Source organism: Amphiprion ocellaris, chromosome 14, assembly GCF_022539595.1.
Source record: "Amphiprion ocellaris isolate individual 3 ecotype Okinawa chromosome 14, ASM2253959v1, whole genome shotgun sequence".
In the NCBI taxonomy this organism is placed as follows: Eukaryota; Metazoa; Chordata; class Actinopteri; family Pomacentridae; genus Amphiprion; species Amphiprion ocellaris.
This window is the reverse complement of record NC_072779.1, coordinates 32,082,157-32,101,779: the sequence shown is the minus strand read 5'-3', so window position 1 is coordinate 32,101,779 and position 19,623 is coordinate 32,082,157. Positions and strand designations below refer to the sequence as shown.

The window sequence follows — 19,623 nt, the reverse complement described above, 5'->3', positions numbered from 1 at the left end:
GTGTGTGTGCGTGTGTGTGTGTGTGCGTGTGTGTGTGTGTGTGTGTGTGTGCATGTGTGTGTGCGTGTGTGTGTGCATGTATGTGTGTGTGTTGGCTGCGGGGAATCAGATTAACATATCAAAGGAAGAGAATGAAGGAGGCAGATAGCGGACGAACTCTCACAATGAGCTGGTAATTTAGATTATAGTCGATACGTTAAAGAGTGATTAGATTTAGTTAACCAAGTTATTACTGGCATCAACTCCAAATCAGGAACAGAGAGGACTTAACGGTTCTTACTTTGCGCAGCGCTGTTCTAAGTCTCCGTTTGGGCTGGAACCAGGGCAGGCCGACCGTCTTCACGGTAAACCGAGGCTTGTCTCTTCCTGATGCTTCGTGTGGTCGCTAGGCAACGGTTCTGCTGGCAGACATGTCTGCGCTGTCGGGGTTCTGGACCAGCAGACCTCTGATGTGGTGTTGATACCGCAAGTGATGGAGAGTTGATGTCCTTCTCCCAGGATTGATGAAAAATAACTTGTTTAACAGTGGCTCTCCTTCTATTTCAAGTCGCCGAGTGTTAAAATGCAAAGTTAAAACTTGAAAGCCGAGTTGTGATGAAACTTAGAAAAAGTAAAACTTTGATTCCAATTATTTCTTATTGGCAAAACAGATGAAAATGTAAGCTCAGGCTTGTATTGAGAATGAGCAACATCTAAATTATGTTGCAAAACTGAAAAGGGCGACAAGAGTAAGCTAGCAAGAAGAAACGCTGAAGAAAGTAAAAGTTCAAAGTAAAGTTAAAGAAAACGACACGTGTCTAAAGAACGGAGATAAAGCGTTGAAGCAGCCGTGGAATGAAGCGTTCTGTGTGAGAAAGAAAAGGTTAAGAGCAAAGAGCAAGAGGCAAGAGCCCTAGGAAGGTGCTGTCCGGCCTTTTTATCATGTCCAAGAGACCTGGGCGTGGAGAGAAGCTTTGGCGCAACTTTTAGTAATCTGATTACTCTTTCTTTGTTCTCAGAAAGAGGGGAAAACGATATTTATTAAAACGAGTTAAAATATATGATATTATGCGCACAAACGTGATCTGTCCGTAACTCACCATGATCTATCAATAGAGCATGATGAACAGTCGAGGTTATACATTTTAGTTAGCATGTGAGTTAGCGTATACATTCAAACTGTATATCAGATGTGCTCTAGATGCTAAACTATATGTCATTGTGAAGATATGTGCTACATTTCATATGTACGATTATGAATGGTGCCAATTTCACATTTTACACTCTTAATTGGAGACAATACAAGGGTTAATATATAGAATTCGTCCCAACACCGTCGTGTCCTCCGACGTTGCTAGGGGGCACTGTGGGTCCATGAAAGAAAACTGATTATTTCATTAAAACATCAACTTCGTCCCCATATCACCTACAGAACTTTGGATATGTGATAGAGGAACTCCTTACTATAACTTTGGTAGACATGGATACACACAACACATGTCAGAAACATTTAATTTGACCATGTATGTTTTCAGTTTAAAGCTGTGACACTATTAACACAGGATTTCGCATGTAGGTCATAAAAGTTTACGACCCGTTCTTATCAGATGCCCCTTCTGCAGAGGAGGCAGATGGTTTTCCTATGGAAAAGGGGGTTTGGCATGAATAAGGTGTTGATCAAAGGCACTCACAGCAGAAATGAGAGTCATTGTCTTTTAAGTGTTTCTGCCAAGGTGTTACTTTTCGTAGAGAAACTCTGTTCATCTCCAGGAGGTCTGAGTGTCACTTTGCTGTGAAAAGAATATTGTAACTTAGTTTTCTTCCAGAAACTGAGTGTTATGAGGCAGATCACAGCCGTCCTGCTGGAATTTAACTTGTGACGTTAATGGAGTCTCTTTCGTGGGAAAGAAGAGTTCCTGGTCCTGCAAACTGTCCAGAGTGACAGTTTGATGTGGGTCTGAATAAACATCCAAAATAGAAAGGATTCCTGATCTGATTTGGTCTCTCCTCTGGCATTCCAAAGACCAAGCTTTGTCTGCTACAATAATGAGGAAGCAGTTTGTTATCCGGCAGAGGATGCTCTGATTGACTGCAGCTGATTGGTTGGTTTCCTGCATTAGGTGAGATTGTACAGATCAAACGTGCAGAGAAAGAAGGAATAAATGCCCTAATAGGAGCAGAGTGATGAAAGAACGAGGCACTAGTGTGGAGTCGGAGGAGCAGAAGAGCTTCAGCTGGTGTCGGAGACGGTTAACGAGCAGCGATGGAAACAAAAGCTGGCCGGAGTCTGGGTCACGAAGCAGACTGATGGAGAGCTTCGGTTTCCAGGGGAGGCAGCTGCCGGCCGGCTGAGCTGCTCCGAGGCTTCAGGAACGACTGGATGTCTGCAGCCTTACTGCTTTTAATGAGCCACAATAAAAAAACACCAAAGTTCAGAGTAGAAGGTGGAAAATGCAGCAGCTACAGATGTTTTTATGAAGAGCCAGAGACCAAATGAGAAGTGAACAATGGGACATTTTCTAAAAAAAAAAAAAAAAAATACCTCAAGTCATTTTGGACTAGTTTTACTCTTATTATTTCCAGATTTTGAGTCATTTTTGACAAAATCTGAGTCATTTTTGATACATTTAGGACCATTTTCAACAATTTATAGGTAATTTTGCAAAAGTTTCAAGCCATGATGTACTAGTTTTAATCATATTATTGCCAGATTTTGAGTCATTTTAGTCAGTTTGATCAAGTTTTGAGTATTTTAGGACAAATTTGAGCCATTCTTGATACATTTTGAGTCATTTGGAACTAGTAATAATTTTTTTGAACATATTTTAGGTAATTTTGCACAGGTTTTGAGTCATTTTGGATGAGTTTTAGTCATGTTATTGCCAGATTTTGAGAAATTTGGACAAATTTGAGTCCTTTTAGGTCATTTTGCAAAAAAAAAATTGAGTCAATTTTGGACAAATGTTTGGTCGTTTTGTCTAAGTAATTCTGGACTAGTTTTAGTCATATTATTACAGGATTTTGAATCATTTTACACAAGTTTGCATCAGTTTGATCAAGTTTTGAGTATTTTAAAACAAATTTGAGACATTGTTGATACATTCTGAGTCATTTGGGATGAGTAATCATCCTTTTGAACCCATTTCAGGCTATTTTGTACAAGTGCTGAGTCAAGTTGGACTAGTTTTAGTCATTTTATTGCCAAATTTTGAATCATTTTGGACAAGTTGGGGTCAGTTTGATCAAGTATGAGTGAATTAGGACAAGTTTGAGTAATTTTAAGGTCATTTTGGGAAAAATTTTGTTCATTTTGAGTAAGTAATTTTGGACAGGTTTTAATACATTTTGGACTAGCAAACAGACAAATCAACAAAAAAGCTCAAATTTCTAATATTTATTGATTTAATCTTATTTAATCTATAGTGGCAACAGAATATTTTCTGCTATAATGGTGGATCTATATTGTTTTTAAAACACAATAAATAGACTAAATATAAAATGAAATCAATAATTTACCAACTTTTATTTGATTGTAAATCTATAATAATAATAAATACACATTTCCTATTATTATTATTCTGTAGAATGAAAATAGGATTTTTGCTGTTATTAAATGGTTTATCTATAGACTTAAAACTGCAAATGTTAAATAAATCAAAGTAGAAAGTAGAAATTTGCTCCTATTTAATAAATTATCTGTAGTGAAAATGGTCCATGTACAGCATTTAAAAAAAGGCAAATGTTAAATAAATCCATCAATTTACAGAGAAAATATTGGCACCAAAAATTTAATTAGAGTTTCCACAGTAAAAGTCCTTACAGGATATTTTCTAAAGTTTAATTATTTTTAAAAAAAATTTACACACACACACACACACACACACACACACACACACACACACACACACACACACACACACACACACACACACATATATATTATGCATTTATATTTAAAAAAAATCTATTGTAAAAAATAAAACACATTTTCCTGCGATTTGTAGAGTAAAAGACCATTTTTAATCTCAGATTTGATTAATTTTCCCGATGGGGTAACATGTCCCAGATGAGTAGTTCAGTGACCGTCTGAAAGCTTAAAATCCAGTGATTTTTCTGTTTTTACAGTTTTTGGTTTTATGAATTCTTGTCATTTTGGTGGTTTTATAAAGGTACAGGGTTCCGTTAAACAGGTCTGAGGAGCTGAAATTAGCGAATAACAGCAAACTAAATATTTTAATGTCGGTTAATTTAGCTGTGAACGTGTCTGTTTTCAGTCTCTGGTCCCTGAACAGGCATTAGACGATGTCTCCAGGCCGACAGGATCAGTTTTGGAGGTTTATAAGCCGAAGAACTTGACGAATGCAAATTGACTCGGGGATGAGCGGCGTTATTACTTTTCTAAATTTAATGTCAGTCAGAGTGGGTTGAATCTGCAGCAGCCATCTGGAAGTCCTGCTGGGAGGAAACAGCCAAACTCCTCCGACAGTAAATTATAGCGCATTTATCATGTTTTCATATCCAGGTCCTTTAATGAGCAACACGAGACAGAAAAACTGTTTCAGAGGCAACATCAGCATCTGAATTCATGGGCGTAAAAAGATCCTAAATCCAAACTGTGACGTTTTCTTGGAGAAGCAGACAATAAAAACCTGATAAAAGTAGGAAAGTTTCTGCACTGATGCAGACAGATGTTGTTTATAACGACACTAATAATGCCTGTTACTGTTTCTAATCTAATGTAAAGCCTGAAATGTTGGATTTCCAACCTGAAACTCCAAAATCCATTTTTAAAAAAAGCTGGAACCAGCAAACATTTGGCAATGAAGACTGTTTGGTTTTACAAACAGATGGTGAATATGGCAACACTCAAAACAGCAAAATATTACATATACCATGAAAAAAATGCATCAAATACACATTTTACAGGCTCAAACCAGCAAATATTTGACAATAAAGACTAAACAAAAATAGTTATATTACTTAATCGACATGAAAACTGTTTGGGATTGCAGGATTTTAGTTTTTTTGGTTTAAGTTTAGCCTAAAATGATCTAGTTTACCAGTGCTACATCAAGCTAATAAAGTACAATATTATTACCTTAACCTAATGTCAGGTAGTTAGCTAGTACTACAGGAATCAAATATAGCATACTGTGTTTCGTTTAACCTAAAGTAAGCTAGGTAGCTAGTGCTACAGCAAGTTAATATAGCATAATGTTATCATCTTAATCTACAGTCAGCTAGTTGATTATTTAGCAAGTGCTACATCCTGCTTTGACTAATGTCAGGTAGTTAGCATAGGGGAGTCTTATATTGGGGTGAATGTAGTTAAAAAAGAACTAAATGTAACCTGTTAGCTTGCTCGGATATTAGCATTTTTGCTCTCAGATGTACATCGCTTTTGACAAAAGTGTGAATGAAATTGTAGACTTGTAGCATTATGCTTACATTTCAAGATAGCAATGCTTTGTTTTGCTTAAAATGTTCAGCTGCATCTTTCTTTAAGATAAGCTAAGGTAAGCTAAGATAGGCTAAGCTAATATAATTTAAGATAAGCTGAGATGATTTGAGCTAAGATAAGCTAAGATGGGCTAAGATAAGAAAATATAAGCTTAGCTGAGATAAACTAGCATCAGCTAAGCTAAGACACGATAGGAAAAACTAAGATAAGCTAAGATAAGCTAAGATAAGAAAAGATATGATAACTAAGCTAAAATACCTTAAGATATGATAAAATAAGTTAGGATAATTTAAGTTAAGACAAGCTAAGCTAAGATAAGCTAAGATGGGCTAAGATAAGAAAATATAAGCTTAGCTGAGATAAACTAGCATTAGCTAAGCTAAGACATGATAGGAAAAACTAAGAAAAAATAAGCTAAGAAAACATATGATAACTAAGCTAAAATATGTTAAGATATGATAAAATAAGATAAGTTAGGATAATTTAAGTTAAGACAGGCTAAGCTAAGATAAGCTAAGATATGATAAAATAAGATAAATAGCTAAGGTAAGCTAAGATAAGCTAGGATCAGCTAAGAAAAGATAAGTCAAGCTAAGGTAAGTTAAGCTAAGACAGCTAAGCTAAGACAAGATAAGTAAGGCTAAAATAGATTTAGAAAAGATAAGCTAAGATTGGCAATTTAAGCTATGAATAGCTAAGACATGATAAAATGAGACAAGATAGGCTAATTAAGCTAAGATAAGCTAAGCTAATTAAACTAAAACAAGAAAAGATGAGATAAGATAAGCTAAAAAAAAAAGCTAAGCTGAGCTGAGCTAAGTTTTATTAATCTAAGGAAATTCTTTTGCCAGATATAACTCAGAATAAACTAAATGACAAAACATAAGAAACGCAGTGTCAAAAAAATAGATAAGCCAAAAGATGTACTGCAATAAGTAAATTGAAATACGGCTAACATAGAGCAGTCAAAAGTAATGCTGGTACTTATACTGAAACAATAACCAATATCACACATGATAATCACATATTTAAGCACCTGAAAATGAAATGAAAAATAAAATATTGCACCTGAGGAATGAAAACATGAAATTAAATGCTAAACTGAGACTAGTAAGAAAAGCAATATTGCAGATAATATTGGTATTATTGTTTAGTTTCTGGTCTTTTTTCGCTGTTTTAGCTGTGCAGTGTTGGCAACATGCTCACATCAGGCCCTGCAGAAAAGACCTGCAGCTCTGATCCTGATTTCTATGTGACGTTACGCAACCAGACAGTGAAACAACAACATGAAACGCAGATTTCATGCGTCGCTCGGCTGTCGTCCCACACAGCGAGCAGCTCCGACGTTGTGCTGCAGACCTGCTTTCACCTCTAACGGCATTAAACGGTTCTAACATGGTGGCGTTGGCTGAGAGATTGGAGCCGTTCAGAGGTAAATGTTGCACGAGATGATCTCTTAGTGGTGTTGGTGTGAATGCAGAGGAGGTGAGATGTTCTTCAGACATGTTCACCGTCCACCTGTAATGTTCCTCAGAGGCAGAATCAGCAAATGAAACCAAATTTACCAGCAAAGTTTGGTTCACAAGGAGTTATTGAAGACGGAAACACTAGAAAAACCCAATAAAGACTATTTTTTTTAGACAGGATTACTATTTTATTATTTTTTATTATGATTATTTCAGGTTGCTTATGTTGCATCACATTAATAATATTTATTAATGATGTGTATTTTTGCACAGTAAAGCTTTTTTGTTGAATGAAAATGTGGGAACACAACGTTGGGACTTCAGTTTGACATTTAGAAATTTTAAACAATAGAAACACCTCAGATATCAGGTGCAGTTGTCAGTTTCTCACCACATACAGTCACATTGTTCACAGACTGAACCTGGCAGTGGAAACAGGCTCTGATGTTTATTTAAAGCCGACCTGGCAGCTGCTTGGAGCAACAACGAGGGTCTGATCCTGTAGGTATCTGCACGGAGGAGTGGTGTATCGTATGCCGACACACAAAGACAGACGTTTGCATCCATAAATACACCGGGCGCCATGGCAACGGTTCAACAAACAGCTGTTGATTTCCAACACGCCGATGTTTGTTGATGTGTGGGTTTGTTTTGTTGCCTTAACTCTAATTAAATGGACAGTCACACATATATTTTTATCAGTTATTAGATTATAAAGTCACTCCTAGACGTCAGAATCCGATAGATTTCCTGTTTCTAGAGTTTTGTTTGGTAAATGGCCGCTGTAGCTCCGTTTACGTCACATTTCCTCGCAGATTTTCTTCATGTTCGTAAATCCGTATAATTACAAACTACGCCCCCTGGTGTCTACAAATACTGTCTTTTTTGTCATTTTGTCTCATTGTGTCTCATTTTTGTTGCTTTGGGTCTGGTTTGTATCATTTTATGTCTTGTGTCATTTTGTGGCATTTTGTGGCTCGTTTCCATTATTTTGTGTCTTGTTAATATTATTTTATCTCACTGTGTGTCTCATATTTGTTGTTTTGTGTCATTTTTGTTATATTGTCTCATTTGTGTGTTATACATATGATGTTTGTGTCATTTTGTTTCATTTTTGTTATATTGTGTCTTGTTTTTGTGTATTCTGTCTTCTTCCTGTCTTTATGTGTTGTTTGTCATTTTCTGTCTTGTTTTTTGTCATTTTCTGTCTCGTTTGTATCATTTTATGTTTCATTTGTGTAATTTAGCACCTCATTTGTGCCATTTTGTGTCTTGTTTTAGTCATTTTTGTGCCTCGGTTTTTGTTGTTTTGTGTCTTGTGTCATTTTTTAAATTTCGTTGTCATTTTGGGTCTCATTTTTGTTGTTTTGTGCCTTGTCTTTGTTGTATTGTCTCGTTTGTGTCTTTTTAGGTCTTGTTTGCATAATTTTCTGTAATTTTTTTGTGTCATTTTGTGTCTCTTTTTGTCATTTTATGCGTCTTTTTTGTTGTTTTATGTCAGATTTGTATCTTTTTACGTCTCGTTTTTTTGTATGTGTCTCATTAGGGTCATTCTTATTTTTGGTTCCAACAAAACATTATGTTACATTTTTTTTTAACTGAATTTTAGGGGATAAAGGGAAAAAAAACAATTATACTGCTGTTAGAATTTGGCTGTATTGTTAGAGTAATTTATTATTGTACTATAGACACAAATCCTGCATCTTTACATCTCATTTTACTGAATTTGCTTCGTGATGCTTCACATTATTATAACTTTTAATACAAGTTAATAAATAGTGAAAACTTTGGGATGTACTGAAAGATATTTTAGTGTTAAGGATAGTTAAAGTGCTACAATAGTTTCTTTATTTTCATTGTTTACTCTCTGAAATATTCTGTATTTTAGTATTCATGCTGCAGGGAAGCTGTTTTCAGTACAGCACTGTGAGTTCATTTTCCATTACTCATTTAGAACAACAGAAATGAACTTATTATTTCTTCCACAGTTTAAAAAAAAAGCTCTATTTTTCCCAAACAGAACCAGAAAAAGAGGAGCTATTGTTGCAGCGTTTGAAGCCGGAGAGGAGCTTGTGCAACAGTTGGACAGATATCGATCAGATCGGAGCAGATTCATCACACTGGAAATAGAAACTGCCTCCAGTTGGTCCAGAAAGCTGCTTTAAGATGGATGTTTGCAGCCTGAGGGGGTTTTATCAGGCCGAACACGGCTTTCTTCCTGCTGCCAATCCGCTGAAATATAAACATTTTGCCCACAGGCAGGTCAGAGGACTTCAATATATCGCAGCAGCTCAGGAGCTTTTCTGAAATCTTATTTTCTTATTCTCTGCTGAAAAACAAACGTCCTCACCTGCTGAGAAGAAAATGTCAAACTAATTTGTGTCATTCAGCAGATTGCAGTTAAAGTTTGTCTCTTTGTTTTGAGATGTTTCAAACAGAGAATAAAAGGAAGCATCAAGTCACTTAACTCTGTAAAGGAAAGAGTCTGTCGGCTGTGATTTGTGTCCCAGAGATCCTTAAAAGCAGCAGAATCGCTGACAAACCTGAGCAGGTGTGTGAATGCTGCAGTGAATCAGAGTCCTTCACTGTAATTAGCAGCAGGTGTGAAGGATCCAATCAAAATAACCTGCTGCTGCTTTTCAAACATTCAAAACAGCCAGAAAACACCTGCGACCTCCTCACTCCAGAAGTAAAAAGTGAAAATGTTAGCAGAGAGAAACATCGTGATGTTCTGTGAAAACACTAACACTTCCTGCACGAAAGAAAAGATTAAAAAACCAGACGAAAATCAAGTTAAATTGTAGAAAATAAATTGTAATCTGTAGCTTTAAATGCTGCGGAGCTGCTGCTGGCCCCACCTCTTCAGGAAGAAGACTATCTCCGTGTCTGTAATTAATAGCATGACAAAATTATAGTTTTACTTGGAAATATCCCAGAATTCTTAGCACAGTTGTTTTTTTTGCAAAGTTGCATTAAATTTTTGATATTTTGAGTCATATTGACGTCCCTTTAGTTTGCCCCTAGTTATGCTGCTATAGGCCTAGGCTGCTGGGGAACCTCTCTGGATGCACTGAGCCCTTCTCTAACTACCTATGTATTTACTATATATACCATTATTGCATTACATTCACTCTGTTTCTTTCTGTGTCCTTTCTCCGAGTGTCCCTGGTCCCAGAGCTGGATGCTGGATGCTTCAGATGTGTGGCTGTGTTTTATGGTCCTTGTGTCCCACCCCCCCACCTCTCTATCTCTACCCCTCTATCTGTATCCCTCTATCTCTACCTCTACCCCTCTATCTCTACCTTTCTACCTCTTCTGTCCCTCTCAACCCTCCCGGCCAGCAGGCAGATGGTTCCCCCCACATTAGAGCCGGGTTCTGCTCGAGGTTTTTTTCCCTGTTAAAAGGGTGTTTTCCTGCCACTGTCTCCTTAGGGCTGCTCTGGGGGTCAGGCATATGGGTTCTGTAAAGCGTCTCGAGACAATTTGACTGTAATTGGCGCTATATAAATAAAATTGAATTGAATTGAATTGAATTGAATTGAATTGAATTGAATTGAATTGAATATTTTTGTCATTTTGTGGCTCGGTTTTGTTGTTTTGTGTCTCATTTTTTGTAACTTTCTGCCTTATTTTTGTTGTTTTGTGTCTCATTTGTCTCATTTTGTGTCTTGTTTGTGTTATTTTATCTCATTGCGAGTCTCATTTTTTCTGTTCGTCTTTAGTTTTAGTTTCCGTAGCTTTAAATGCTGCTGACCTGCTGCTGGCCCCGCCCCCTTCAGGAAGAAGGCTCACTCTGTGTCTGTGATTAATAGCATATTTTTGTCATTTTGGGTTTTGTTTTTGTTGTTTTGTGTCTCATTTGTGTCGTTTTATGTCTATTTTTTGTGCCATTTTATCTCATATTGCATATCATTTTGTTGTTTTGTCCTGTTTTGTTGCATTGTTTCGTTTGTGTGGTTTTGTGTCTGTTTTTAGTATTTTTGTCTTGTTGTTTTGTCATTTTGTGCCTATTTTTTTTACAGTTTTGTACCTCATTTGAGTAATTTTGTGTTTTGTTTGTCCTTTTTGTCTCACTGTTTGTCTCATTTTTGTATTGTCTGTGAAAAGATGCTCTGAAACATATCCTCCAAGAAAAATGAAACAATCTGTAGAGGCGAGAATCAAATTCAATTTATTTAAACATCATAGTTTAAAGGTCCCATTTTATATCATTTTCAGCAAAATAATAATTTTCCAGCTCAAAACACCATAACCATGACTGCAAAACTCCTGGTTTTTAGACCCTTTCTAAACAAATTATTTCAGAGTCTGTAGCTTTAAATGCTGCTGAACTGCTGCTGGCCCCGCCCCCTTCAGGAAGAAGACTCTGTGACGGACAGTGCAAGAAAAACAGAACTTGCCTGATTTTACATGGAAATATCACCGAATTCTCAGCACACTTGTCATTTTTTTTTTGTCGTGTCTTTTTTTTTAAAAGATATTTTCAGTGCTTTTATCTCAATGTGTCTCGTTTTTGTTGTCTTGTTTACTCCTGTACTTAGAGTACAAAACAAACAAAATATGCAACTGTGAATAGATCAGGCTTTTATACACAGAAGGGCTGCCACATAAGTCCATTCTTTGAGGCTACATTTCCATAAACAGCTCCTGGGACGTGTCTTTAGATCGTCGTGGATTAAAAGCAGGTTTTCTTTCACTATTTCTCTGCACACAGTCGGTAAATGAAAAATCTCAGCCTCTCGTGAATCATCATCACTTTGCATCATCGCTGACACATGCAGCTCCGTGACTAATTCTGACAATGCTTCTGATTGTTGGCGACTCGCTGCTTTTTGTGAACGTTTGCAGGCAGAATATAACAAACAGGAAGTGGATTCAGATCCTACAGTTTAAAACAAAACCTAAAAACACCCAGGATGACCAATGGATTTTGTGTCTCATTTATGTCATGTTATGTCTTGTTTGTGTCATTGTGTCTCATTGAGTGTCTCATTTCTGTTCTATTGTGTCTTTTTTGTCATTTTGTGTCATTATTTTGTTATTTTTTGTGTATCTTTTTGTGATTTTATGTGAAACTTGTGTCTTGTTTGTGTCAGTTTGCATCTTTTTTCATTCCTGTCTCATTTTTGTTGTATTATGTGTCATTTGTATCTTATTTTGTTCCATTTTTGACATTTTGTGTCTCATTTTTTGTCATTTTGTGCAGGGTTTTTGTTGTATTGTGTCTCATTTATGTCTTTATATTTCATTTGTGTAATTTTCCTTCTTTGATTTTTTTTCGCATTTTGTGTTTCATTTGTATCATTTTGTCTCATTGTCTCGCTTTCGTCTCGTTATGTCAGCTTTTTTTGTTATTTTGTGCCTCGGCTTTGTTGTTTTGTGAGTTGTTTGTATGTTTTACGTCTTGTTTGTGTTATGTTGTGTAATTTTAAAAAAATATTTGCATTCATATTGTAACAAACAAGGAATAATTTCAGATCCTACGGTTTAAAACAAAACCTTCATAGTAAACTAGAAACATCCAGAACAACCAAGTGATGAGATTTTCATCAAGACTGAAGTGAGAATGTGAATCGACAGCAGGGAATCAGTGTTTGTGCTGCAGTTTCTCTGCTAGAAATGATGAAGTCTTCAGAGGGAGGCAGGAAGAACAAGCGAAGCCTGAAATAGGACTGAGTGATATAAGAGAGAAAAACAAAAGGAGAAGATGTTCGCTGACGCCTCTCGTTCCCACGGCTGAGCTCATTGTCACAAGTATCGCAGCCGGCAGGTGTTAATTACACTTGTTTCGGTCGTGACCTGAAAACCAAGTGTGTCTGCGCGCTCACACATACTTTATTATGGCAGCATCATACGTCTATTGAGACAAATGGATTCCAAACTGCAGCACGTCGTCCAGTCATTATGAGGCTTTCTCTCTTTCTGCTGCTCGTTAGTGCCTCATTTCCTGCTCCCACACACTTTACATAACAACTGCTTTTGTAAGCAAAGTTTTAAACACTCGTGGTTTAAGAAATCATAACACAAAAAGCCATAACTGACCTTGTGTGCAAATCTTTAACAGTTATGGACTAAATGTACTTTGGACAAAGAGTGATGATGTGATTGTGAAGACTGATATAAAGGATTAGGGATCAAGTTTTTTGCATCCAATCCCATCTGTTTCCTTTAATATGTAGTATCTGCTGACACCAGTACCATTTTCCCAGATACTACACACTGCAGCTACTGTAGATTAACAGTAGTACCTGGTTTACTATGGTGACAAGACAAGTCATTGCAGAAGTTTAGCGACTAAAGGGACACCATGACAAAGTCTGTTGTGACACTTAATGACCATTGGCTGGGGATCCTCGACTTAAGTCAGAATTCCATTCGTAGGATTGGTATATGTTAATTTTTGCTGTAAGTTGGAACTTTGGCGATAATGTAAATAAAACCGTTATGTGCATCACGATATCAATCAGTTCTTTGGAGAAGGCATGAATACCAATGACTTTTGTATATGAATGAGTCATTTTGCAAGAAGAGAACAGAATACATTGCACTGTTTTTACAACTTGAGTGTTTTATTAAATCTAGTTTCACTTCCATGGAGATGGCTCTCCTTTTCTTCAAGTCTGATTTACGTTTGGGAGCCATAATGAAGGGCAAGAAGCTAGCAAATATAGTACAATCCAAGGTAGCATACAACCGGCTAATGTTAAGAAAGCCGCCTTATAGCACTGCGTGACGACGTATTCGTCCGCCAACTAGTTCCACGTAACCAGTTCTGACATAACAACAAAACGCCGTACGTCAAGGATGTCGTAAACCAAGGACACCTTGTATTACCTCGAGCTGAGATCAATTAGGATAGCATTTCTTTTTCTGGTGCTTCCATACACTTTACATAACAACCACTTTTCTAAGCAATGTTTTACACACTCGTGGTTTAAGAAATCACAACACAAAAAGCCATAACTGACCTTGTGTGCAGCCTTTTAGTAGCAGCCATCTATGAAGACGGTTTGCTCTCACTGTTGGCAAACCGGGGGAATTAAGCTACTAAATGGGCTCCATGACAAAGTTTCTTGTGGTGCCTAATGACCATCGACTGGCACATGTATATTACCTCAAACTGGGATCAATTAGGATAATATCTCTCTTTCTGGTGCTTGTTAGTGTCTCATTTCCTGCTCCAATGCACTTTAGATAACAATTGCTTTACTAAGTTTTAAGCACTTGTGGTTTACAAAATCAAAACGCAAAAAGCCATAACTGACCTTTTATGCAGCCCTTTAGTAGCTGCAATCATTAGAGACTGATAAAAAAAAAAAAGGGGTTTCTGGGGCACCCGGACAGCTCAATGGGTTAAGGGGGCGACCCATGTGCAGGGTCTGGTCCCAGACGCAGCGTCCCGGGTTCGATTCCTGCCCACGGCCCTTTGCTGCATGTCTTACCCCCCAACTCTTCTCCCTCCTTTGTTTGTCTCCACTATCTCCTATCCGCAAAAGGCCAAAAAAATAACTTTTAAAAAAAAGGGGGGGTTTTATAAGGGATGTACCAATAATGCTTATTTGTTCCTGATCTAATCTATCACACAGGAAATTGAACAATGGAGGTTTGTTCTGTCAGCCTAAACAGTGATTTTACATTGTTAGAGAGGCAAAGATTGCTAGTTGACGAGGACATTAAGAGAGCAGAAAAATGGTGATTGCAGTCTCTAAGTTCAACCCTTAGAGACAAATTTGCATCCCTTCTTCTGAGTTGAATTGCTCTCAAAGTATTTATCGCAGGTTGGTGTTTCAGATATCAAATGAAAGAGCACAACTGGACCTCACTAATGATGCCAGTAGCTCATCTGTACGACGAAGTGTTGACAAGAAAAGTTTGAATTTCCATCAGTTCTTGTCTCTTGGTGATGTTTTTTCCGTTCTGGTCTAACCGAGTCTCTTTCTTTCAGACACTGATATCTTCGGGAAGCCGCCCTGCTACGAGGAGGCCGTCCTGATGGAGGATCCTCCGCCGCCCTACAGCGAGGTCCTGGCCGATCCGCGAGGAGGAACCTACCTGAAGCCCGGCCCCCTCCGAGCAGCGCCGCCACCTCTGAGGGAAACCCACGATCCAGCTCCGGTGTTCACCTCTGAGACCAGCAAGCCCCTGGCGGCGACCGTGTTCCCCGACCGAGGCTACTCCTCCCTGATCCGCCTGCCTTCGTCCCAGCGCTGGGACTCCCTTGGTCACCTCCTGTCCAACATGGATCTGAACCACAACACCCTCACCCCTCCAGGCCGCTCGCTCCAGGCCGCCGCCGCCATGGCAACTATGCCCCGCCGGGAGCCCAGGACTCATCATGAAGGACTCGGACTAAGAGCTGGAATACAAGGACTCCAGGCGGGGTTTCAAGGAGGCCTGCAGGGACTCCAGGGCGTCCATGGACTGAGAGGTTTGGAGCCCAGCTGTGGGATGCCGACAGTCTTCCCCCTGCTGGGTCGGAGCACCGCCGTCTAGACTTGGACCCTTACAGGAGTTTATTTAAAGAGTCTTTAAGCAGGAGGTCTGCCTGCCTCAGTGTTCACCACCGCTAGAAGTAGAGATTTAACTCCCCGAACAGCTGAAGGAGGGTTAAAGTGCTGCAAAGGCGTCAGGAGTTCAGTTCCCTGCGCGGCTCTGTGGGCGATTGATGCCACTTACTCTACCGGGATCTTGGCTTTGAGCTCGGCATGTGGGTAAAGGAGGAAATTACACACTGTTTTCCGAGTGGTGCTGTTGAGTCACGGAGGTATTCTGGTGTCACATTGAAGCTAATTGAGTCCTTTGAAGAAAAAAAGAGGCCGAGCAGCAATCAAGCAGCGAGTACAGCTGCTTCTCCGCCTCTATTTCCACCTCCAGCTCCCCTCTTCGCCCTCTTATTTATCCCCGATCTCCTCTCCCGGCGCCTCGGCAACCTATTGTACCAGCCTGCCGTTGCCATGGCTCCCGGGAGCTGTCTGTTGCCCACGGCGACCTCTCCTCTTTTATCTGCTTTGATTTTTCCAAGACTCTGTCGCCTCTCGATGACTGTGGGCTTTAACGGCGACAAAAGCACACGTGATGGTGACCTTCAGGCTGAAGGCCAGTTTTCATAAAACATGTCTAAAAGGCAGAATCCATAGAGACCGAGTGGATTTCATTTTGTATCACGCTGCTTTGTTGTTTTCAGTGTCGTCTTTTGCTGCACACAGTCGGCAGGGCCCCTTTATTTTCCTGTGGTCGCCGGATGACGTCAGCCGGATTTTAAGAAGAATTTTTCATGTACAAACTTAATACCATTATTTTAAAGTTTGTGACAATTAATGCCTTTTCACTTGTGAAATAAAAACATCTTCATCTGCGAGACTCCTTCCACTGATTTATGGAGTCAAAAGGGCCAAGAAATTAGCTTTCAGTCCAAAAAAAGCATCTCCTTTTCCACTCGAATTATATGGTTTCACTTTTGTTGTCCTTGTTTGTCTCTCAGTATTGAATTGAAGGTTGTTTTTGGTTTCTAGCACCTCAGATCTGATCCTAAACCCAAGTCAGGTTTGGATCCAAATTGTACCGACCAGGTGGATTCAGGGCGACTCTCACAAGAGAAGAATTAGAAGTTTTTGCCACTGACTTTAATCTGCATTTTAAATTATTTTCCATAATTGTCTATTCTGTGTAAACACTGCCTGCAGTTCAACCGAGAAATCGCCAAATTTTTGAATGTTGGTCATGGGTTAATTGTTTTGTGGAATTGCAGAATCTAATTATGGGTCATTCTAGAATTAGAGGAGATTTGGGCTTCAAAATTTTTGAAAAATAGACCTTTTCTTTTACAGTTTTCTGCTCCATATTCATCAATAATAGGTAATAAACTATCAAAGGCTTGATTGGTTCAGCTTCCACATCAATGGTAGCATTTTTATTGCATGTTTTCTGTGTTGTTTGCTAACCCTACTCTAATCACAGTGACAGGGTTGCTAATCCATGCTAATGTGATCTTTTTCTCAGCAGTAGAAGCTAGATATTTAGCTGCTGTTACTGCTGACCAAGAGGACAAACTGACTGATGGAAAACAGTCCAAAGAATTAGTCTGATCCTGATAATATGAGGTAGAGTGAGACATTCAATCAAGCCTGACGATGGCATGGAAATATGAAAAATAGAAGAGAGGACATAGCTTTGCTCTACTCATTCTTTAGGAAAACTGATGATGTTAGTGCCAGTTTTCTTCTTCTTCTACCAGCTAAAAAGGCTATGCTAACAGGGTAGTATGCATGACAATTATTATTTTAAATATTATATTGATCAAAAATTTTTTTCCAACAATTACAAGAGACATAAATGAAAAAAAATCATACCAAATAAAGGACATTTAAATTTCATTTTAAATGTTTTATTTGAGATTCAGTTTGATTATCAGGGGGATGGGACAAGAGAAAAATGGTATTTTAGGGGGAACTTTGATATTTTAAAAATATGCTTAAACATTATTATTTTCTAGTTTTTTAGATTTGGTCTCAGTACAATTAAATTTACACAATAACTGTATGTTTTAGTATTTTGTCCTTGGATTATTTGAAATTTGATGGGAGGGACGTAAAAATGTCCTCCAATTCTGGAATGACCCTTATAACAAATAGCCACATTGATCTCCATATTGAATTGAAGGCTATTTTTCAGACCGTTAGTCAGGTTGGGTCCAAACTGTTTGAGAAAGGTTTGGTAGGTTTGACAAGCTCTGGTCGCCCTAAAACCTCTGCAAGTTCCTGCAGAAGAGATCCTGAGATCCTCCCCTGCTTCAAATTCTAACTTACAGAAACAAACAGAACATCAAGTCTACAGTTTAAATAGTTCACAATTCCAACATAAACAACCGATATTCTAGGTTTCTGGATTGATAATTTAGTGTTTCTGAGGTAAAACATGTTCAAACTTTCTCTCGCCGCCGATTTCCCTCTAAAACATCAACCACAACAATCTGATTACAACTTAAAAACTTACATTTTCATACATAGAGGATTTTTAGCAGATATGTTCTAAAACTTTAGTTCGTTCTGGTACCTTTTGTGTTTTTCGGAAAGTTTTCTGTTCTGTGACTCACATATGATGGACGAATGTTGCTGTTTGGCATCAGAAATCTTAAAATTGGGGGAAAAATAGCCATTTATGAAAAAATTTTGGTGAAACAAAAGAAAAAACTACTGACGTTATCAGTTTCACCAAAGTAATCACTGTTGCTGTAAAATCCTGCAGATTTAAATATATATATATATGTATCTATAGAGAGAGAGAGAGAGAGAGTGTTCCAGATTACACAGTGGAATCCATCAGTGGACTGTATCACCTGCCAGGTAACAGAGGGGTGAACAAAACGTAAAATACTCCAAAAATGTGAAGAAACAACAAATAAATTCACCTGGTATCTGCTGACAAACACCTGAAACACGGAGACGTAATCTTTAAATGAATGTAAATGACTACAACAATCCCTCTGAGATCTATAAAACAACAGAACATTAAACTCATAGCTTAAATAGTTCATAATTCCAACATAAACAACCGATATTTAGTGTTTCTGAGGTAAAACTTGTTCAAACTTTCTCTCGCTGCTGATTTACCTCTAAAACATCGTCACATTTTAGCCTCTAAAGCCACGTTTGACTTCATTCCTCATCCAGAGAGCAACAACCAGAACAATTTGTTTAAATGTCAGGTCCTCTGCTGCCACCAAATAATGGTAATAATGCTTTTAAATGATTAGAATCTGATGTCCATTAAGGTAAAAAGCCTCAATAACAACAACGGAGCCAATTATTACTATAAAATGAATGACGGTGATGTAATTTATTTTCTCCTGCATTTGTCTTTTGTTCACATATTTTGTGTAGAAGAAAACAACCTTTTGTTTCCTTTCCACTAAAAAACACACAAAAAAAGGCCCACGATCCAGATGAAACCTCTGCACCTTCACCTGTTTTCAACATTAAACCAATAAAACTGCTGCTTGCTCATTTATTTCTGCTTTTCTTCGTGCTCAGAAATGATGCAGCACTTTTATTTCTAACAAAACAGGACCAGAGACATTTTATTTCTTCCTGTGGACATCTTCCTCTGACCTCTAACGTTTTCAGATAAATTATTCATCGCGGCGTCTCTTTCGCTCCTCTCAGCTATAAATCAACTTGAACGTCTGCCCGTCAGGAAGGTTTTTAATGTAAATCATGAGTCCGACTCCTTCGGTTAGCCTCTGAATCACTCCTTTGGTTTTCACTTAAGGCTGCAGTTCGCTTGTACTTCCTTCTCCTGAACTGCCTCTCCATCTTCTGTCCTGACATCCAGGCCGAACACATGCTTTTATCTCAATACCGCTGTTTCTCTGGTGTCAGACGGCGAAATGGAAAATCCATCATCGCTGGCGACGAAATTCGTGTCCAGAAATCATTTCTCCGACTCCCTCTGTGCACAAAAGAGTCACTTATTTCCCTTCATGTCGGCAGAGGAGGCGAGTTCTTTCTCCAGCATTTAAGAAATGAATGTTATAGATTTTTCATACATTTAATATTATTGCAGAATCTTGCAACAGAACAAAGAAAATAACGGCTCACAAAGTGTCCTCGGATTCCAATTTCCAAAGCAATAGTTGAAGTGAATGAGATTTTCCTTCTTCCTAACACGTGTGGAATTAGATTAAAGTCCATAATGTTTCCCAGTTGGACGGATTATTGC

The 19,623-nt window shown here is 38.2% G+C and overlaps 1 protein-coding gene across 2 annotated transcripts in view; it reads left to right on the top strand.

Annotated features, from left to right (window-relative positions):
- The window catches only part of LOC111569293 (proline-rich protein 7), a 37,388-nt gene extending 18,476 nt beyond the window's left edge, over positions 1-18,912 (top strand). For both annotated transcript variants that reach the window (XM_055017560.1, XM_055017561.1), the window contains one exon: positions 14,852-18,912. In XM_055017560.1, the coding sequence (XP_054873535.1) occupies positions 14,852-15,399 (548 nt within the window). In that variant the 3' untranslated portion in view covers positions 15,400-18,912. The remainder of the gene's footprint in view (positions 1-14,851) is intronic.
- The last annotated feature ends 711 nt before the right edge of the window (positions 18,913-19,623 follow it).